Source organism: Muscardinus avellanarius (assembly GCF_963383645.1).
Source record: "Muscardinus avellanarius genome assembly, chromosome: 2".
Taxonomy (NCBI): Eukaryota; Metazoa; Chordata; class Mammalia; order Rodentia; family Gliridae; genus Muscardinus; species Muscardinus avellanarius.
The window spans coordinates 201,985,222-202,001,213 of record NC_137787.1 but is presented as its reverse complement, the minus strand read 5'-3'; the positions used below and the strand labels follow the sequence as shown (position 1 = coordinate 202,001,213).

The 15,992-nt window shown below is 54.5% G+C and overlaps 1 protein-coding gene across 1 annotated transcript in view; it reads right to left on the bottom strand.

The window, feature by feature from the left end:
• Positions 1 to 15,992, bottom strand: part of ATP11A (ATPase phospholipid transporting 11A) — a gene marked incomplete at both ends in the record, with an annotated part of 108,240 nt that overhangs the window by 30,157 nt on the left and 62,091 nt on the right. The window contains 10 exons of the mRNA XM_080719882.1: positions 2,609 to 2,806; positions 4,046 to 4,196; positions 5,244 to 5,325; positions 6,052 to 6,116; positions 8,428 to 8,478; positions 9,172 to 9,275; positions 10,697 to 10,825; positions 12,817 to 12,924; positions 15,007 to 15,087; positions 15,776 to 15,865. Of these exons, the coding sequence (XP_080576008.1) occupies positions 2,609 to 2,806; positions 4,046 to 4,196; positions 5,244 to 5,325; positions 6,052 to 6,116; positions 8,428 to 8,478; positions 9,172 to 9,275; positions 10,697 to 10,825; positions 12,817 to 12,924; positions 15,007 to 15,087; positions 15,776 to 15,865 (1,059 nt within the window). The remainder of the gene's footprint in view (positions 1 to 2,608; positions 2,807 to 4,045; positions 4,197 to 5,243; positions 5,326 to 6,051; positions 6,117 to 8,427; positions 8,479 to 9,171; positions 9,276 to 10,696; positions 10,826 to 12,816; positions 12,925 to 15,006; positions 15,088 to 15,775; positions 15,866 to 15,992) is intronic.

Sequence of the window (15,992 nt, the reverse complement as noted above, 5' to 3'; positions counted from 1 at the left end):
TGTGATCCTAGCATGTAACAGACACTGTGCTCCTAGCATGAAACAGATACTGTGCTCCTAGCATGAAACAGACACTGTGCTAGTAGCATGTAACAGACACTGTGCTCCTAGCATGAAACAGACACTGTGCTCCTAGCATGAAACAGACACTGTGCTCCTAGCATGAAACAGACACTGTGCTCCTAGCATATAACAGACACTGTGCTCCTAGCATGAAACAGACACTGTGCTCCTAGCATGAAACAGACACTGTGCTAGTAGCATGTAACAGACACTGTGCTCCTAGCATGAAACAGACACTGTGCTCCTAGCATGAAACAGACAATGTGCTCCTAGCATGTAACAGACACTGTGCTAGTAGCATGTAACAGACACTGTGCTATTAGCATGTAACAGACACTGTGCTCCTAGCATGAAACAGACACTGTGCTCCTAGCATGTAACAGACACTGTGATCCTAGCATGTAACAGACACTGTGCTCCTAGCATGAAACAGACACTGTGCTAGTAGCATGTAACAGACACTGTGATCCTACCATGAAACAGAAACTGTGCTCCTAGCATGTAACAGACACTGTGCTCCTACCATGAAACAGACACTGTGCTAGTAGCATGTAACAGACACTGTGCTCCTAGCATGAAACAGACACTGCTCCTAACATGAAACAGACACTGTGCTCCTAGCATGAAACAGACACTGCTCCTAGCATGAAACAGACACTGTGCTCCTAGCATGAAACAGACACTGTGCTCCTAGCATGAAACAGACACTGTGCTCCTAGCATATAACAGACACTGTGCTCCTAGCATGAAACAGACACTGTGCTCCTAGCATGAAACAGACACTGTGCTAGTAGCATGTAACAGACACTGTGCTCCTAGCATGAAACAGACACTGTGCTCCTAGCATGAAACAGACAATGTGCTCCTAGCATGTAACAGACACTGTGCTAGTAGCATGTAACAGACACTGTGCTATTAGCATGTAACAGACACTGTGCTCCTAGCATGAAACAGACACTGTGCTCCTAGCATGAAACAGACACTGTGCTCCTAGCATGTAACAGAGACTGTGCTCCTAGCATGTAACAGACACTGTGCTCCTAGCATGTAACAGACACTGTGCTCCTAGCATGAAACAGACACTGTGCTCCTAGCATGTAACAGAGACTGTGCTCCTAGCATGTAACAGACACTGTGTTCCTAGCATGTAACAGACACTGTGATCCTAGCATGAAACAGACACTGTGCTCCTAGCATGTAACAGACACTGTGCTCCTAGCATGAAACAGACACTGTGCTCCTAGCATGTAACAGACACTGTGCTCCTAGCATGTAACAGACACTGTGCTCCTAGCATGAAACAGACACTGTGCTCCTAGCATGAAACAGACACTGTGCTCCTAGCATGTAACAGACACTGTGCTCCTAGCATGTAACAGACACTGTGCTCCTAGCATGTAACAGACACTGCTCCTAGCATGTCAGGCCCCGGCATCACCTCATTTAACCCTCACACTGACTGTGTTATTAGCCCAGCTTCACAGAAAAGGAAACCAATGCTCACAGCTCAAGCCCAGCCCCGCCGAGGCTGCTGAAGGGTACCGCCTGCTTCCTTACTGTTGGACAGCAGTGCCAGAGCCTGCCTTATTTTTTGGAGTTGTTTGTTAATGTTTCGAAGGGCTTATGATTTTTATGCATGTGGACTCTGTATCCTTCAGCTTTGCTGAGTTTATATCTTAGTTCTGACAGGTTCTGGTGGGGTCTTCAGGGCTATTTGGAGAGGAGAGCTAGTCTGCACACGGGGCACCTGCTTCCTCCTCTGGTCCCAGCGCCCTTCCATTACTCTCTGCCTCTGGCGAGGGCGTCTGTGCCGCACTGAACAGCCGTGGCGAGAGTGGACACCCTAGGTGGCTCCTGATCCTACAGGAAAAGCTTCAGCCTCCCTCTGCTAGCGGGAGGTTAGCTGAGGGTGTGTCGCGACAGACCTTCCCTCCCTCCATTCCGAATTTGTGACAAAACAATGTTGAGTTCTGTCAGACACCTTTTCTGCATCAAAAACGACGTGGCCACCTACAGCTGCAGAGAGCAGTGTCTGACGGCGCCGTGCGGTCTCCACCCTCCGTGAACTGGCCTGCGGGGGACGACGTCCTTGCAGCCCAGAGACGCGCCCACCTGACCATGCTGCGGTCTTTGTCATCTTTAACGAGAAGGCCCCTCGCCTGCTGTGCGGTTACAGCGCACACAGAGAAGCAAGGGCGAGCCCCTGTCCTCCGCCTCGGGCAAGTCGACCTGTGCTACCTGCTGACGGAGACTCAAGCCATCAAGACTCAGAATGAGCCGGGCATGGTGGCACACACTTGTAACCCCAGGGTGTGGATTCAGGAGGCTGAGACAGGAAGTCCACAGGTGGGTGGACCCAGGTGAGCTGATGTGAAAGATCCGTATATACTGCAAGCATAAACGCACGGCCAATGGTTGACCGTCCCTTGCAGTCCCAGGAGCCACATGCAGAGCTGACAGAGGGGGGTCTCACCTGCCCGTGGGCGGCGTCCCCTGCGACAGCGACCCCCGCGGCCACGTCACAGTGGCGCTGGGACACACCCACCTGCCCCAGCTCCTCGTTTAAGTCGGACGTGTTGACCAGAGGCCCCTCCCCTGTCTCCTCATCGAACATGTCTTCATCCCAAGTAAGGAAGTACGAGCCGAGGAACTTCTGCATCTCCACGGTGACGTACATGGACACGGGGATGATGTAGTTGAAGAGGACCATGAAGGCCAGGAAGTCGGTGAAGGCCCTGAGGATCTGAGCACAGAGCCCGCGTCAGGCCGCGCCCGGCACGGACAACCAGCACACAGCGCTAGCGGTGGACGCGTTTGTCCGTCCGTCCGTCCTTCCTTCCTTCCTTCCTTCCTTCCTTCCTTCTTTTTTTTTTTTTTTTTTTGCATGTATGTGGTACTGAGATTTGAACCCGGGGCATTCTACATCTGAGGTACATCCTCAACCCCATTTCATTTTACTTTTTAAATTTTGAAACAAGGTCTCACTAAATTGTCAAGGCTGGTCTTGAACCTGCGATCCTCCTGTCCCAGTCTCCTAAGTACTGGGATGCAGGCATATACCCCGACGTCCAGCTTAAATACAGGTACTTCCACATCTATCCCAGGCCTGGAGCCACCTGCACGGCGTCTCCCAGAGGGTACGCTAAGTCACTCAAAATACCCTGTCCGGACAGGGTGGGAAATGGCACCGTGGAGCATTCGTGACGTCCCTTTGTAACTGAGGAACCACCAGTCTTACTAGGAAAGAGCCTATCTGATGTCAAAAGAGAAGCCTGGGAAATGGCTTTATTTCTGAACACAAGTTAGCTTTAGGAGAAAGAGGTTGATGAATGCAGCAGAGCCCTGAGACATGGGTCTCGCCTTGCACACGGCCCGGCTCTGACCTCTGTGTACATGGCCCTGCTCTGACCTCTGCTTACACAGCCTGGGTTTGCACACGGCCCAGCTCTGACCTCTGTGTACCTGGTCCTGCTCTGACCTCTGCATACACAGCCTGGGCTTGCGCAGGACCCTGTTCTGACCTCTGCATACATGGCCCTGCTCTGGCCTCTATGTACCTGGCCTGGGCTTGCACGCAGCTCTGCTCTGACCTCTACATACATAGCCTGGGCTTCCATGTGGCCCTCCTGTCCTTGGTCTGGGCTTTGACTCCTGTTCTGGAGCTAGGCAGGCCCCCTTTCCCATGTACTTATTGCAATATGTGCCACAGATTCATTAGTAAGCGTGGCCTGGGTGCCCTGTAAGCACAGGACTCTGCACTGGGCTTTGCAGACAGCACAAGGACCTGTAGCCCTCGGGCCTTATCCATCTCCTGAGGGAGCCGTGCCTTTGCAGGTGTGGCGTTCCCACACCTGGGACAGCAGGGGCCAGCCCGCCAGGCTGCGGCCTGCCCAGGCACACTGTCTCCAGGTGTTCTGGCGTCACCTCGTCCAACACGGGCCTAACTGCCCCTCGCTCCCGCACAGGGAGCTGTTCTCCGTACCAAGTTCCTCTGTCTTTCTGCTTCGGTTTTCTGGTTGTACCACGGCTCATCGCGGAAGGGCTGGCTCTGCCACACGTACTTCAGGACAGTGTTGACGAGCGCCTTGCTGATGAGGATGCAGAGGTACACGACGAGGAAGACGTTCATGGACCTAGGCCGAGAGACCGCTGGTCACCCAGCGGGGTCGCTGGGCAGGACGGCGCACTTTGTCCTTCACGTGGGGACGCGGGTGCCGTGGAGAGGTACAAGGACTCCGCGGCACCTGCCGTGAGGCAGCACCTGGGGGAGCACAGTGAGGAAGGAGACCAGCTCCTCCCAGCTGTGCACAGCTACCGGTCAGGCCCCGGGCTGCGAGGGCCAAAGCAGGGCACCCGTGCCACTGACGAGGGTCCCTGCTGTTCAAGAGGAAGCCATTTCTTCAACACTGGCAGCTGCAGCATGGCTAGCTCTGGGTAGGGGAGACGGAAGCGGAGGGGAAAGGAGAGCCCTGCAGGGAGCACCTGGCAGGAGGAGCCCGTCCCTAGCCACGACCTAGCAGACTGGAAATGTTGTGCTTCCCACGGTGCGCTCCTGAGCCCATCAGCCACTCGTGCAAGCTGAAGGTCCTAAGACAAGCCCACTTCCTGTGCAGCTGAGTCGGGCGGAAGCCCATGATGGGTGTTCCCGTGCAGCGGCAGGCGGAGGGCACACCCCGTCCCCCTGGAGGGCAGCACACAGCTCTTGTCTCAGCAGTGTGGCGATACTCAGCTGCCACTTCAACAGGGAAGGTAAGCTCCTGGCCACATCGCCTTGCAAACCAACTATCATCCTGACACGCTGTCAGAAGGATTTTACTGCGTAATGAAGACTATCCACTCCGTGAGGTGCTCCTTAGTAAAACATCAGAAAATACAGTTCCCACCAAGTGCTAGAGTCAAAAGTGATCCCGTTTTGAAGGTTTCTCGGACTGGCGTGAGAAGCTATAGGTCTCCTGCAACTAACTCGTGACCAGGAAGGTCCGCGTGGCTGCGTGTGCTGGGGATTGCGCGCTCAGGTGAACATGGGCGGCTGACCGCCCCACGGTTAGGAGCGTCTCCTGACGGCCACGCTGTGCAGTAGCTGGGACACTGGCCCAGGTGCCTCGGGAGGGGCAGGCCACAAGGTGGACCCCGCTGGCCAGCGGCTGCAATGGCAGCTCCCTCCTCCCCTCCCGCCTTACTTCTCCACCGCAGACCGCTTCTGGGACTTTGACTGGTAGTTCAAGGCCATCTTGGTCTCCATGCCTGTGTAAATGGCCACGCCTGCAAGCAGGAGAGCAAAGGTGAGGGCACCACGCAGACACACCTGCCTCACGCACAGCAGCGCCACCGTGTGAGGGCCGGCCTGGACGCGAGCTGCTGATACCACATGCAAGCCCGCCCCTCACGTCCTCACAGACTTTTCCTGCACACAGAGCAATCTTCTTTTTTCTTTTTCCTTTTGGTGCTGGGGATTAAACCTAGGGACATTCTACTTCTGACCTACAGCCTCAGGCCTATTTTACTTTGAAACAAGGTCTTGCCTGGTTGCTGAGGTTGGCCTCAAATTCCCAATCCTCCTTCCTGTCTTGGCCTCTCAAGTACGGGGATTGCCGGTGTGCACCACCACACCCAGCAATCTCTGCCTTTGTTAAATTCAGATTTTAAAAGACTGGGTTTTCTGACACCAGGACCTAGCCTACCAGACGGGAGACGCTAGCAAAGACACACAAGGTAAACAGATCTCCTGCAGGAACACGGTTTGTGAATTCACCTGTGAGCATGACTCTGCTTCAAGTCCACAGGAGCTTAATGAGCAAGCCGTGTTCTGTGATGTGACTTCCGGGATTGGGTTGCCCGGCAACAATATTTTTCTTAGGCAGAATTATCGTTGCCACCAAGTCTACAGTACCACAGGCACAGAGCGGTACTCTCAGAACAACGCTACGCGGCCCAAGTATCCCTAAATCTAGAGGCCACTGCTAACGATTTGCTAATTAAAATATTTACCAAAGATCCTCTCGGTGTTCTTGAGCGTAGCTCCTCTGAGAAGCAGGTTTTCGGATCCTAATGGCCTGTGGGGACGAGGACAGCCAACTCAGTGCTGGGAGGCGGCGGGGCGGAGGCAGAGCAGTCTCATGGCCCACAGCCCCCTCTCACTCACACTTCACTGTTCCAAGGTCCAGAGGAAGCACTCGGCTCCGGCCCTCCCCAGCCACAGGGGCCGGGAGGACATGGCACTCCAGGCCCTGACCTGCTGACCCAGAGTCTGGAAGCTTCCACAGAATGTCTGCGGGAAGCTGTCAGGAATGACACTGAGACCCTCCGCACCATAGTGCCTGAGGCGGGCCCGGCACGCTCTCCAACAAGCCCGGGTTGGAGGATGGCTGCTCTGGGCCCAGCATGTCTGGAAAGGCTTAGGGATGCGTTTCAGAGATGAAGACTGGGACATGATGGCCCTTGCACAGCCTGGGCATCCAGCTGCAGTGTGTGGATGCAGGCCTCTGTGTGGCCACTGGGGAAATGGCCAAGGAACTTAGGGGCTCTTGGAGGAAGGGGCGCTACTCTAGGTACTGAGCCACAGGAAGCTGTGAGCACAGACCTCTGCACCTGGGGGCCGCTAAGCTGGGGGCACCTGCTCACGGAAGCCTTTCTCCTCATCGCCAAGCAATAAGCCGCAGAATTCACATCTGCAAATATTGCTTTTGCAAACATCCTAACGGTCCCTTTGAAGGTAGAAGGAAAGAGTATAAAGTATTCACTGAAGTATATCAGGATACTTAATTTCCTTACCCACTGCTAACATACAATTAAAATGTGCTCAGTGTATCTGGCATGTCCAGCTCCGACTGCACCCAGCTGGAGGTGGCTGGGCACGGGGGCTGTGCGCTGTGGAGGCACCTGTGCCCTCAGCTGACAGCCACTAAAGATGGTGCCCTGGGCTGTGCCTGGCTGTCAGCTCCTGTTACAACTCACAGACAGTATTTCATGTCACAAGCATTTATGAAAACAAACAACCTGTTTAAAATGGGTCTCTGGGAAACCTAAAAATTATTTACTTGATAAAGTACTTGCTTCTCGTTTGGAAAGAAGGAAGCAAAACCATCAACACTCTGAGGGCACTGGGAGTCTGGATGAACAGCAGAGATCCAAACACGTTTCTTCTGGTTTAGGAACTCCCAACATGAACACACATCTTTAAAAGTCCAAATACCAAGTCCACCAAATAGTATGAGCGTTGACAGAGGACGCTAGAGTGGGCGTGAGGCTTCGGAGCAGGAGGACTGCTGGCCCGCTGCCTGGCAGGGCTGCCTCTCAGTGGAGAAGCAGGCGGCAGCAAACCCAGTCTACACTCATCAAGCACAACTGATTCTCAGAACACTCGGAAATGAAGCCTTCTCTTCAAAGAAGCCGGAATTTACCTTTGCAGCAACATATGCCTAGGGAAACGAGGCGGTGCTCCCATGAATCCTGCAGAGCACCCACTCACCTGCTGATGGGATGGCACTTACAAAAACATGCTAAGTGCGCAAAAGGCTTCCTGAAAACAAGAGTCCTAGCCCCACAGAGAGAAGCCCCAGGGACTGGTACCCGGAACTACTTATCTTGCAGTAATTTCCCTCTGAGTTTGTGCCTGCCTCTGGACAAATGCTTTCTTTAACACATTATATAATATCAGGATATTGGCAATTTGGAGACTATTTTGGGAGAAACATCATTTCTCTAACAAGCAGGGTTTATGGGAAAGGAGTGACTTGAAGAGCCAGTTTCCTACACTGTAAGAATCAGAATGCCGCACTGGCAGATCACTGCTAGCTCTGAAAACTGTCGGGCAAGATGCGTGGCTCTCGGCAGAGGACATCTAGCAGGCTCCAGGCGCTGCGGCACCGGGGCCAGACCAGGCGCCGTGTGCATGTGCGGGCTGCAGCTGCAGCACCTGAGACTGCATGACGGAGCAGGTGAGCGTGCTCAGCCCGCGTGCCCCGCAGCGGCCCCTCAGCAGGTTCCACGTCCCCAGGTGGGCATGGGAGAGGTCCTGAATGGAGACCACACCTTGTGAGGACTCCAGGACAGCACGTCTTCCAGCAAGTGGCTGCCTGACCAGAAAGCTGTCAGCCTCTCGGGCACATGTTCCCAAAGGGTCTCACAGGCAGCGGTGCCTGCCCGCTGAGGATCCGGGCTCCAGGACACAGCCCGGCCTAGGAGGTGGCCCTGGGCAGCATCTCCTAGGAGAGCCTCTCGGGAACTGCGAGTTAACAGAATGGAGCACACCAGGAGGGCCGGCCCGTGCTTCCGGGAGAGGAGTCCCACCTCCATGCCCCAGCAGAGAGTGAGGAAGAAAAGTCATTAACAGGAGGGACTTTGGCAACCACCACCAGGACTCACCTCACCACAGGGTCGCTCTGATCGTTGTAAACATTGATGCGCCCAATGAACCTGGCAGCAGAGAAGCCCAGTTACCATCTGGCCTGTCTGATGCGGGGCAGCCGCTAGCTCTGCTCAGCAGCAGCATGCCCCCCTCCCATTTTACTCCCTGTTCTTCTTGCCCAAGTCTTAGATGATTTCCCTTAACCCAGTTTCAAACACTTCCTCAAAAACAAAAAAACAAACTTATAAGCCGGGCGTGGTGGCACACACTTGTCATCCCAGCATTCGGGAGGCTGAGATAGGAGGATCGCAGTTAGTGCACAGCCTCAGCTACTCAGTGAGGTCCTCTGCAACTTAGTGAGACCCTGTTTCAAAATAAAGAATAAAAAATAGGGCAGGAGGTGTAGCTCAGAGGTCAGGTCGAATGCCCCTGGGTTCCATCTCCAGACCTGCAAAAAAAAAAAAAAAAAAAACCCAAAAACCCAAACAACTTAGGTTTTCTTCAAGAAGTGTAATCCTGGTTCGAAGCCAACTGCGCTGGCATAAGAGACCCTGTTTCCAAAAATAAAATAGATCTGGGAGTGTAGCCCGGAGGTAAAAGGGCTTCCAGGAACCCCAGTACCACCAAAAAAAAGGAAGTGTAATCCCGTAAGCCCCGTCAGGTATCTGCATGGAGAGTTGCAGGTCTGTGAACACCGTGGCCTGCGCCGACAGTCCTAACCTCTGGCCGGCTTGCTCTCCTCTCGCAGGGCGCTGGCTTACTTGTAGAGGTCGGGCTGGGGCTGCTCACACTCGATAGTGGCATGCAGCCCATCCACGTCTTCCTCTGTGTGGAAGCCCTTGGTGTCCTGGACCGCGTAGTGAGTCTGCAGTGACAGAAAGGACTGATGTCCGAGCCGCACTCCACCCGGGCTGTGAGTGCACGTGCAATCCAAGGGCCTGGCACAGCCCAAGGAAGGTGCGCCAGGAGAGACGAGGCGCTGTGGTCACCCTCCGCAGACTTTGCCTGGAGAGAAGGGAAGGGCATGCGGAGGGGCCAGGGTCTGCGAGGAGGCGTCTCTGCGTCTTATCCTGCCTGCCCTCCCGAGGGCACTGTGTGGGCCAGCACAGGCGGTGACTGGGGGCAGAAGGCTGTGCCCCAGCACACTGGGAGCTCTCCACCCCTCACGGGAGCCCCTGCAGATGCCTGTCCCCAGTTCACGGGCAGGTCCAGAGTAGGAGGAAAACCCACATGAGGGCCCCTGAGCAGAGCAGGGCTCCCAGAGGCCAGCCTTCCCTCACCCGCTCTGCCTCCACGGAAGGGCTCGCAGAACTCCAGTCTCCTCGCCAACCTAAGGCAGAGTGGGCCAGGACACAGCTAAAATGCCAGTGTGAACACTGGGGCTGCATCAGCAAGCCTGGGACCGCAGGCCGCCCCGGCTCAGGTTCCTCCCCACCTGGCGACAGCCCCAGGCTCAGAGCGTCTATCCAGATACCAGGCTGTATCCACCTGAAGGCCACATGCCACGTGTCTGTGGGGCCGGCAGCAGCCTCTGCCTGCGGAGTGCCACAAAGACTGGGGGGAGGGGCACACTTGAGCTCCTCCCACCCCGAGTCATCCAGGGATTCTGCTCCCAGAGCACTGCCACCCACACCACTGATGGCAGCCCACACCACGAGCCCCGTGGGATAAATAAATGCTGAAAATGGTCCCAAGCTTCATGCACTGAATGGACCACAGAAGACTGGCATGTTTTCTGGGGATTTTGCAAAGGAGACTTCTCCATCCCTTCGGAGAAACTGCCCTGTACACAGACAGCTTCTGAGCATCACTTACAAATTTGTGAGCCTGAGTCTGAGATGTGGCTGAATCCACTGACCCATGCTCACTTTGATAAGCTCCTGGAAATGTTTATATTTTTAAGTAAGAAAATCTGCAATTAATAGTTCCATAATCTTCTCTTATGATTGTTAACATTTGAACAAAAAGACACTCACTGAAATAACACTCGAGCAAAATCTAGAAAAGTGTGACTTTCCGTGCAAGTCTAGGCTAGGAAAGAGTCTTCTGACTATTAGGATGACCGACCTTAAAATGCCAACAGTCTACCCAGTGAGGCCCTAACTTGAAGCAGCAGCCCCATGGCCCAGGTGGACAGGGAGCTATGTCTGTTCACTTGAGAAGCTTGGTTGTTACAGACGCTGAAGGTGGAAGGGAAAGAATAGAAAACAGGGAGAAGGGGAAGCGAGGGCGCGGCGCCTGGGTGCCCGACCCCAACACCCGACCTCGTTAAGCGTGCCGCATTACTTTATGGCTTGACTCTCCATCCAAGCTGGCGGTGGTGACGTGGCAGGTCCCATCTGCACGGTTGCTGGAAAGGAAGATCAAGTCACAGGGAAAGGTCTCGTCTTCCTTGACCATGACGATGTCCCCTACCTGTGGGACAGAGACGGGGGCGGTCAGCGGAGGGCTGCCCACTTCGGCAGTGACCCGGCGGCTCTTCTTCCTGCGGTCTTCAGTCTATCTCAGTCTTGTCGCAGCAGCTTGTGGCTGCTGACGTGGTTCTAGAAAAGATCCTGCCTGGGACGTTCTACAGGAAGGAGGACAGGGCTGGTCCCACACCCCTGGACCTCGGGCGTGCTATGGGGCAGAAGACAAACAGCAACATGAAACTGTGTGTAGTGTTGGAGAGCGAGACCAGGGAAGCTATACCACTGAGCTATTCCCAATCCCTTTTAATCTTGAGAATAGTTTCTCACCAAATTGCCCAGGCTGACCTTGAACCTGTGATCCTCCTGTCTCAGCTTCCTGAGCAGCTGAGATTAGACTTGTGCCACCAGGCCCGGCCACATTCATCAGCTCTGATTCAGACCAGGATGAGGGTGGGGCTGTGCTACGTGGCAGAGTGGGAAGCCCCCCTGCGGGCGTCTGTCAGGGCCAGGACTTCACCAGCCACGCGTGAGCCTCCACAGCCGTCCTGGTCCCTGAAGGAGCCACAGTCCAGGATGCCAAGGCACGCTGCCCCATCGCAGACTTCCTCATGACAGCTCACCAGCAGCGAGGTGGCCCTTCCTGATTGTGTCAGGACTCAGGGTCGGAAGGCAAAAGATCAACAGCCCATGGGAGCCAGCTGCCTCCCATCACCTGGGGCACCTCACTTTGGTCACACTTCACAGTGACCACTCTGTGAATTTCTGACAACTTACAACCAGAGGGCCACTCTCCCTGGACAGGCCTCTGGGTTGGTGAAACTCCCATAGACCCAGTGTGTTCTGACGGCCAAATGAGCTTGCTGGGTATGGAAAGGGGTGTCCCCATGCAGCGGGCCAGCGAGGAAGGGCGGGCTGAGTCTCCAGGGCCAGCACAGCGCGGCCCAGGGCAGGCCTGGGGCTCCCTTGCTGGTGTGGCAGTCGGTTTATAAACCCTTGGCTATGGGCACTAGATGCCAAGCCAGCAGCTCCAAGCAGAGCTCAAAGCGTTAAAGGTTCAGGGTTCTGGTGCACACACTTGGGCTGTTTCTTATGAACAATGTTTACATAGGAGGAGGTCTGCGAGGGAATGTGATGTTTTAAGGAACTACACAGGAGCCTCGGATTGGCCACCACAGGCAGCTCTCCCCGACGAGGCCTGTCTCCCCAGCCTGGCAGCCCCCTGATCCCGTGACCCCTAGGTCACCCCAAGCTGAACTGCCAGAGGGAGAGCTCACTCAGAAGGGTCTGAACTCCCATACTGACATGTACAGATCCAAGGTGCTGCTCAGAAACACAAGGACACTATGGGGTTGTACTGCCAAGAACGCCCAGGGTGAAGCTGAGCAGTACAGACCATGCCGAGGACATGGGTGTCTGGGGGCCTCCCTTCTGGGGATCCACCCTGCGCAGAGGGGGCCAGGCCATGTGCTGAGACCCCTGAGGGTGTCCGCAGGGAGGCCGTCCTACACCAGGGCCAGCTCACTCTAAGACCCACCGCTCCTGGACGAGGCGGGTGGACAAGGGCAGAGGAGGGGGGTGGCCAGGGGAGCAGTTCTGGAAGGGAGTGGCACGGGGTCCACCTCCACAGTCGGTTACGACTGAGCTGGGCTTGGCCGGCACGCTCAGACCAACCGTGGAAATCCTCACACACAGGCGTTTCAAGCAGCAAGGCTTGAACACGTGTAAACACACGGTGATAACATTACCCACCCTAACCACTCATTCTAAAGAGCTAAAGCTGGGCGTGGTGGTGCACACTTGTAATCCCAGGCTTTGGGAGGCTGAGACAGGAAGCTCGCAGGTTCAAAACCAGCCTCAGCAGTGTAGGGAGGCTGTGTGTGTGTGTGTGTGTGTGTGTGTGTGTGTGTGTGTGTGTGCGCACGCACGCGCGCATGCATGCGATTTAAAAACACTTCCATGGATTTAAGCCAGACGGACGTGTCGGCTGTCGCTCACCCTCAGCTTCCGACTCTGCTTCCGGACAAGCTTTCCGTGCTGGATGAAGTGGACTGGACACTGGTTCATGGCACTGTCGGCTTTGTGGCGAAGCCAGTCTTCATAACCCTGCAGACAGGGAGCGAGGAGGGCAGCGAGCGTGTTTAGCTATGTGCAAACGCTCTAGCCAGTGGGGCAGTTTTTCGGGGTTTGGATGTAGCCACACACACTATTTTACTTAGCACTCCTGGGCAGCATGGGCAGTATCCCTCAGCAGCCTGGACTGCTTCAAGTTTTATGGTTATAAATAACTGACAAACATCTTTATAACTATGCTTTTGTGTACATCTATGACCTCCTCGGGATACATTCCTAAAAAGGAAATAAATGTCTGCATCAAAAGTTGAGCAGATGTTGTGGCCTCTGCTGTGGTGCACACCCCCCAGGCCGCCCAGCAGCTCCCTCGGCGGCAGGGGACGCCCCCCCACCCCAACCCTGCACTTCAGGCCTTTACCATGACCCACTGGGTCGAAATAGAGGCCTGCTGATTCCAACCCGCACTTCCAGATTACTGGAGTGAGCAAGAAGTCCCGAGTTAACGTTAACTTTTAAATGCTCCTCAGTTTTATGTTAAAAACACAAATTCAGACAGCCTCATATCAGAACTAGATGCCCAGGATGAACACCCGAGGCCCTCCTACAATGTGTGTACACATCCCGGCAGCATGGGGACTGTCCCCTCTGCTAACCACGAGAGAGCAGCACAAGACGACACCCACTGCTCGTGACTCCCAGCTCACTCCTGGTCTCATGCAAAGCATTTAGGCTTTGTTTTTATTTATAGAGTAACCCCAGGAAGGAAAAGCAGAGCTTGGTTGGCAAGAATTGGATCTAAGCATTGAATCTGCCACTGTGTAAATTACCAGAAGCCTCAGGGAGAAATTAACCCATGAAACCTGGAACGCAGATCCACCGGGCTCAACTGTCTGCAGCAGGTAAGGGATGTGTGTTGATCCTGCATGAGGAGTCTTACAACTCATCCATAAAGGGGAAAAAACCCAATTAAAAACTCCAACAAGGGGTGGAAGACATTTCTGGGAAGAAGATATGCAAAAGGCCAAGAAGCAGGCAAAGAGATGCTGGATCTCACTGGTTGTCAGGGAAATGCACTATCGCAGGCACGCAGGACAACTATGAGAACGGGAGGCACGGGTCCCTCGGGGCTGCTGCAGGGGTGAAATGTGCACTCTCTGGGGACAGCCTCCGCCTCCTCAGGACCTCGGAGCAGCTCTGCGCCTAGGTGTGCACCCGGGAACTGAAGGCCCACTTTCACTCTTAGATATGGAACACACATGAGCACTATTTGTCAACTAAGAATAAGTGCATCAAGCAGGCGTGGTGGCACACACTTGTAATCCCAGTACGTGGGAGGCTGAGGCAGGAGAATCACATGTTCATGGCCAGCCTCAGCAGTTTAGTGAGGTTCTCTTCAACTTAGTGAGACCCTGTTTCAAAATAAAAGAAATTGGGCTGGGGATGTAGTTCAGAGGTAGAATGCCCTGGTCCATCACCAGTAAAACACAAACACAAACACACACACACACACACACACACACACACACACACGGTGCATTAAAAAACAGGGAAAAACCCTATGTCCACACAATGCACACACAGATGTCCAAGCAGTGTCCTCATAAAAGTGAGAATGCAGATGCATGTGAAATGCCCTTCAAGATGCATTTGGGCCCACAGTGGGTCGGTCCCCACGTGGCTACTGCTCACTCATAAGACAGAAGGAAGCAGGCACAGGCCACGTGGGCGGCCTTGACCTCGCGCCACACGAGAGCCTCCTGCACCGATGTCGAGAACAGACAATTCCACGGGGCTGGGAGAGGAGGTCATGGGGAAGACCGCCAACGGGCAGGGGCGATGGAAGTTTCTGGAGTTACAGTGGTGAGGCTGCAGTATCAGAGGGTGGACAGTGGGAAAGCCGACACGTTCTCCTCAAGGAGTCAGCGCTCACTCGGCAGATTAGAGGCATCACTTCCCCAGAGGAGGGGCTGGCATTGGGCTCATGCTCCCCCCACTGCGCCTCTGCAGACAGCGGCTGGACCGTCTCAGGTCGACGCAGGCGCGGAGAGCCCTCGTGCTCCGACTCAGGCTCCCGCAGCTTGGCTGGCCGGGCAGCCCTCCCTGGGTGACGCTCACCTGCTTGATGGCTGTGACCGTGATGACAAAGAAGAGCGGGAGCCCGCTGGTCACGGGGCTCGTGGGCGTGTCGATGATCAGCTGCAAGCAAGAGACCAAGGTGTTGCTTTCGAAACAGCCCGCCAGCGACTGCAGCCTGCGCGGCCCCACCCTCATTCACAGCAGGCGCGGGCCCGCCTCCAGAGGGCGCCCGGCCAGGGGCACAGCAGGCTGCGCTGCCCCTCCACACGGGCCCTGCCTTCAACTCAAGCAGACAGGAGTCCACTGTGGCATGTGTCTTCTGAATTGATCACGCCGCTTCTGGTATCACACTTTAGTTACACTACTTAGAAAACCGAGTGCTGGGAAATTTAAAAAGTCACTCAATCATATTTTGTATGATTTAGAAAAACCAGATTGCGGTTCCCCAATTCACACCCTGGCCACAAGGCCTGCTGCTGTCCCTGTCCCTTCGTCTCCGCTAGTGTGGAACCTCTGGATTTCCTTTGCTGTACCACACATGCTTAGGGGAGAGGACAGGCGAGTGGCGTTGTGTGGCAGCTGGTACAAGTGTCCTGGCCCCTGGGAACAGAGGGGAAGGTGGCAGGAAGGTCACTGCAACACAGGGGACTTCGTACTACAGCCGAGATGGCCTCAGAGGACCCAGAGTGAACCTGGACAAAGGCCCCGCCCTCCATCTTTACTAGCCAGCCTTACATCAATTACTCCTGAATAAAACGTCACGTTCAGATTAACATTTGAAGAAATGGAAAACTGTGAGCAGTCTTACCTGTACCAGAAATATGATAAGAAAATAGAAGTTGGCTATTCTTCTGAATTGTTCAAATAAGTTCTTGGGTATGAAGTTCCAGAATGTGTACTGCATGAAATAGCAAAAATACACTGTGTTGATCAGTCTACATGTTGTAGTGTTACTCTGCCACACTGCATTTCAAAGCATAACACGGTTTTAGATACAAAACTCATTCAAAACTGTGTTTGCTGAC